The following is a 6,397-nucleotide window of genomic DNA, read 5'->3' as shown; positions in this document are numbered from 1 at the left end:
CATACTCACATCACACGGCTATCGTTCACAGGTGACTCATACTCACATCACATGGCTATGGTTCACAGGTGACTGATACCCACATCAGTAGAGCTTTAACTTGCACTCACAGATGTAGCGACGAACTGTAGTTACTGACAGTGGTTTTCTGAAGTATTCCTGAGCCCATGTGGTGATATCCTTTACACATTGATGTCGGTTTTTGATGCAGTACCGCCTGAGGGATCGAAGGTCACGGGCATTCAATGTTGGTTTTCGGCCTTGCCCCTTACSTGTAGTGATTTCTCCAGATTCTCTGAATCTTTTGATGATATTACGGACCGTAGATGGTGAAATTCCTAAATTCCTTGCAATAGCTCGTTGARAAAAGTTGTTCTTGAACTGTTCGACAATTTGCCCACGCATTYGTTCACAAAGTGGTGACCCTTGCCCCATCCTTCTAAGTGAATGACTGAGCATGTCAAGGAAGCTGCTTTTATACCCAATCATGGCACCCACCTGTTCCCAATTAGCATGTTCACCTGTGGGATATTCCAAAAAAGTGTTTGATGAGCATTCCTCAAATTTCTCTGTCTTCTTTGTCACTTGTGCCAGCTTTTTTGAAACATGTTGCAGGCATCAAATTCCAAATGAGCTRATATTTGCAAAAAATAACAAAGTTTACCAGTTCGAACGTTAGAKATGTGGTCTTTGCAGTGTGTTCAATTGAATATAGGTTGAAAATGATTTGCAAGTCATTGTATTCTGTTTTTATTTACGATTTACACAACGTGCCAACTTTTCTGGTTTTGGGGTTTGTACTTCTACTTCCTGTTATCTTCTTCATCATCGTCTTTTTCACCAGTAGGAACAGACGGTTGTTGATCACGTGACTCCTGTGATGTGAAAAAACTGTTTCCATTGCAGTTTTGTGAAAAACACCAATTTAGATACGACCGAAATACCACCTCATCCTAGCGCAAAAACATTTTGTCAAAAAACGTATTTTTTTCGAAATTGACTTGTTTCCATTGAGCAAATTTCTTTTCAAAATTATAACATTTTCATGGTCAATGGAAACACAGCTATTGAGGTCAGTATGTATTTACTGATTTAAGACTAGAAACAGGTAGGTTGTCTTCCAGAGCACTTGGCTCATGCTCAAGTTGAAGAGGTGTTGCTAGAAAGACAAAAAGCTAGCTGTTGGATCCTAGGACTGAACATCAGACACTGCACCCTTTCCAGGGGGAGTCTCCAGCCGTCTCCTGATAGCCTGCAGACACAGACGTGAGGGACGGAGTCTGATACTCCAGTGGGGGAGGGGAAGGAGAAGATCTGCTGTCCATCAAAACTCACCACAGCTGAGTTATGTGTGAGGTGAAAGCTTGTGTGGCAGATGAGACAACTGGACTGGTTAAAAAAACAGTTCAGCTCATTTGTCTTCTGAATACTGCCAGACGGCAGGCTGTCTTCCTGCCTGCATTCACTGTCCAGTCTGCTTACCATTTGTACMAGTCCTCTGACCCAACAATAATTCCAGCAGGGTCGGAGCGTTTGCTGTGTCCAACATTATAGAGATCACTGAAAGTGCCTTATGTTGGAACATACAAATTCAACAACCTATACCTCTGAAACAGTGTAGAAGTGTTTGATCTCACACATTCCATTAAAGATACTGTAGTACCACAGAGGGACTGTGCAGTTCATAAAGCATGCTTTTTAATCTTGTAACCTGTGTTTAGATTACCAATAGCTCTAGTTTATTTAGCCTCAGCTCCGATTTATGCATTGGAATCTAGGTTYGTGGCCCAGTTTGACCCTCTGAAACACAAGAATACAGACACGGTACTTATAGTTTGTGGTTTTATTAGAAAAAGGGGATATTTACTAGCTATTTACAAACCAAAGAATGAATTATGAGTTTGATGGTTCCAGTAATTTATGGTAATGTGAGTAAGTGATGAAATATTGTAAGGTCCAAACTAAAGGTTTATATTTTAGATTACTGTGGATGAAGAGGAGAGAAAACCTGAAGCTGACTAACTCCAATAAAGTCAGGATTAAAGCTTTACTCAAATGAAAGTAAAATAAAAGTACTATTAACCAGAACAAAAATTAAATAATTTGGCACCAAACCATAATGAGAAATCAAGGATCTGGAGATCTGACCGTCAGGAGGCTCTTCCCAGTAACGTGGGGTCTCTGACCCAGGCAGGAGGAGCTGAGAACTGGATGTTACATGTTCACAAGTTGAAGTCCCATGGACAAATGAAAGACCCTGGAACATGGTGGAACCTGATCTGTTTGGTGCCATTTTCCATTGAAGATGTGGAAGATTTGTACATATTTGGATTCATGATAACTGGATTCCTGCTGATTGGCTGTGGAGGAGTTCTGGCTTATCGGAAAATGAAAGCAATCCTGACAGCAGTCCGGGCCTGTGACAAGCTGTCAGGATCTATGCATGGAATCTCCCGTACTGGTAAAGCACAGACTTAGATGCTGGGGGAATTAAGTCGCAAACTGGACGTGATTGTGATGAGAATCACAGTTCAGGAGCGTGCCCATGAGATGTAGGATTACACCTGGGTGAAGTTTCAGACGGAAAGAGGGGAGGAGGTGATGAAATTCGGAACATTCTGCATTTTTTCCCGCCATTTCAGAGATGCAGTTAAGACTGTAAAGTGGTATGAAATTCGAGGCTGCTTGTCCCAAAACAATTGTGTTTATCTTTCGGATCCCAGCAGCTGCTGGCCTTGGTCAGTTGGCAGTTATCAAAACTTCCCTGGGTGGATATGTCAACAAAGGCTTGATTCTCCCACTCCCTACCCYGTGTCATCCATGTGGGATCAGTCTGAAGGCTGTGGTGATGGAGAAAGTGGAAACCCTGAACTCTGGGACTGAGCTTGAGAGGATAAGATCTGGTCTCTGGACTCTGGCGGGTCCTGGTCTTGGATTGGTTCCAGCATGGAGTATTAACCTATAACGTCGCCGGCTCCACCGAATCCTGCCCCAGTGCCATGTGTTTGATCTCCAGCCCCCTCCCTCCCCTCCTTAGCTGCCTTGCTCTTGTGAGTGTTTTTTTGTGTAAATGATTCAGTGTTTATGAGTAAATATAGAATCAGAGCATCTTTTTTGAACTCACCTCTCCTATTGTGTGTTTTCCAAGCTGCAAAAGGTAGCGCGACCATGTAGTGCAAGACCTGTTCATCCGTTCCCCCATGATTTTTATGTGTGTCTTTCTTCAAACAGATGTTCTAAACTGCAAATTTTGTTCTGCATTGCATCTTTGATGTGTGTGAATGACAATAAAGCTATTCTGATTCTGATTCTGAGGTGATCTCCTCACATGGAGAATGTGCAGCGTGTTTTCAACAAACAGGTTTCAGGTTCAGCTGTGTCTGGTTCGCACCGCTTTGGTAGGAAACGGCTTTCAAAAAGAACCCAGTTCACCTTGAGTAATTCTCTAATGAAGTAAAAACAAAAATTTTTTAAAATATTTGTTAGAAAAATCAAAGTTCAGTCACTTTAAAAGATAAACCCCATAAAGTTGGGCTGAAGAGTCTGCAGATGTGGTCTGTAGCATCCATCAGAACAGCCTCTTTCTGTTCGGTTCAACAATGTTCAGTTCAAGTACTGAGAGCATTTCTTATTTGCTTAGAGCATTTGGGAGACCATTTTTAAGAAACATATTCGAAACACACCAAGAACATTGAAACTCACACAACTCTGGAAGACAGAGAAAAACAAAGACAAGRCTGGACAGAGAGGAGTAAAGCTACGTTAGGGTTTATGATAGATTAAGACTCAGACTCTCTGTTCAACTTGGCCATGAAGTAAGAAAGGTGGGCTTTGAAGAAAATAGGTTAGGAACCACTGCACTAGTCTACCTGTTTCAGGTGCATTTATCTCTGCTTGTAATAGTTTTTTATAGAGACATAAAATAAATGCACACAGTAATGGTGCAAATGAATCATCAAATCAAATGAAAGCCTGATAATAATGTGACAAATGATTTGTAAACTTCTGAGCACAGTTGTTTGTTTGTCTGCAGGTCGGTGGAACCCAAAGGACTGGTCAGCCTTCCAGGTGTTCAGGATCAGCTTGATGACATCAGAAATCATCTCTATGGAGACAGAAACTCAGAGGCGTGGTCTGAAGGCCATATTCGACCTGAAAGGCTGGAGTCTTGGCCACGCCTGGCATATTAACCCTTCGCTTGCTAAGAAGATCTCTTCTGTGCTTTTGGTGGGTGTTAGAGCATACTGTCTGGAAACTATTATTATTTTATGAAAACAGGAAGAATCAACAACTCTTTAAGGTTAGTCTGTTTACTGGATTTGTATTTGTGAACATTTTCTTAACTTCTATGACTTAAAGCAGGGGTCCTTCACCTTTTCAACCCTGGGCCCAACTTGTTGAATCTAAAGTAGCACGAGRCTCATTCAGACATTAATGTCCTGATCAAAGTGACAAYTGATCTAAGTCTTGGTTTAATTTGTGTTGTATTTGCATTATAATTTAATGAAATGCACATACAGCTTAACAAGCAAAGACCTCGTCAAAATATATATGATGTGATTATTACTGACATTTACCTGCCAACATTTGCTGGTGGCACGGAGGGACACCTAAATGTATTCATGCTTACCAGCAGCACAAGTGGTACTATAGAAGGGTCCAGATGCAGACCCCTGAAATTTTTGAAAAAAATCTACTCATAAMTGCATTTTCCATCCATTTGAAGTGCTTTTTTCTAAATACTTAGAATYAATAACATACAGTTGTTATACATTTATTGTTTGTATATTGTTGTTTGTGTTACACACTGAACACCATGAGTTTGTCTGTAAGAAAATAAACTCATCTGAGGAATCTTCTGTCACAGTAAAACTAAAGAGAAAAATTGGCCTAATGTTTGATAGTGGCAGGCTAAGACTAAGAGAGTTAAGATAATTTTATTTCTCATCGCACTGTTAATCACAAAGAAAATACAGTTCAGTACAACCCATTCAGAGAAAGACAATACAAACAAACATGGGAGAATTGGTGCCTGTGTCATGCAGTCATAAGAGGCGCTACCCTTTTTTTTAAGGTTGTTCTTCTACATTTTAAAAAGTTGTTAACATCTGAGTGGTGCACTACTAGTGGTGAGTGGTCCCTCGCACTCTGACTGCTGGATATGAGCACCAGTGACCCTGAAAGGAAGAAGTGGATATAGAAAATGGATGGATGTTCTGTAGTTATCAGTAGTTAATATCTTATCAACCTTGACACCACTCATATAGCTTGGGGTATGAAAAGGTTAAATAAATAAAATAAAGCAGAGACTTGTTTGGCTAGCTACTTGCCTAGCCTGGATGAATTCTACCATTTTCTCCATTCTCTATATGTTATAATTAATATCACAGCTGATGAGTTACTTACAATACTATTTGATACTTGATACTTCCGGCTTTGCGGGTCGCGTCTGTGGTCCCCCCACACTCACTTTGAAACATTCCATTGGAGAGATCCATGCATGATCACAACTGCACACAAACAGGTGTTTACATCCTGGGTTTTCTATTCGGGCACTGACAAAGGATATGTGTATGTATGTGTGCATGTATGTATATGGGCATGTATATGTATGGGTATGTATGTGTGTATGTATGTATATGAATGTATGTATGTATGTATATGTAGGTATGTATGTATATGTATGTAGGTGTATGTGTATGTATATGTATGTGTATGTGTGTATGTGTGTGTGTGCATGTATGTATGTGTACAGTATGTATATGTAGGTATGTATGTATATGTATGTAGGTGTATGTGTATGTATATGTATGTGTATGTGTGTATGTGTGTGTGTGCATGTATGTATGTGTACAGTATGTATATGTAGGTATGTATGTATATGTATGTAGGTGTATGTGTATGTATATGTATGTGTATGTGTGTATGTGTGTGTGTGCATGTATGTATGTGTACAGTATGTATATGTAGGTATGTATGTATATGTATGTAGGTGTATGTGTATGTATATGTATGTGTATGTGTGTATGTGTGTGTGTGCATGTATGTATGTGTACAGTATGTATATGTAGGTATGTATGTATATGTATGTAGGTGTATGTGTATGTGTATGTGTGTATGTGTGTGTGTGCATGTATGTATGTGTACAGTATGTATATGTAGGTATGTATGTATATGTATGTGTATGTATATGTATGTGTATGTGTGTATGTGTGTGTGTGCATGTATGTATGTGTACAGTATGTATATGTAGGTATGTATGTATATGTATGTGTATGTATATGTATGTGTATGTGTGTATGTGTGTGTGTGCATGTATGTATGTGTACAGTATGTATATGTAGGTATGTATGTATATGTATGTGTATGTATATGTATGTGTATGTGTGTATGTGTG

At 39.7% G+C, this 6,397-nt stretch overlaps 1 protein-coding gene across 1 annotated transcript in view; it reads left to right on the top strand.

Moving 5' to 3' along the window:
* Positions 1–6,397, top strand: part of ttpa (tocopherol (alpha) transfer protein) — a gene marked incomplete at its 5' end in the record, with an annotated part of 20,964 nt that overhangs the window by 10,161 nt on the left and 4,406 nt on the right. The window contains 1 exon segment of the mRNA XM_014034569.1: positions 4,034–4,227. Within this exon segment, the coding sequence (XP_013890023.1) occupies positions 4,034–4,227 (194 nt within the window).

The sequence above is a fragment of the Austrofundulus limnaeus genome, unplaced genomic scaffold (assembly GCF_001266775.1).
Source record: "Austrofundulus limnaeus strain Quisiro unplaced genomic scaffold, Austrofundulus_limnaeus-1.0 Scaffold2174, whole genome shotgun sequence".
In the NCBI taxonomy this organism is placed as follows: Eukaryota; Metazoa; Chordata; class Actinopteri; order Cyprinodontiformes; family Rivulidae; genus Austrofundulus; species Austrofundulus limnaeus.
This window is presented reverse-complemented; position numbering and strand designations above follow the sequence as displayed.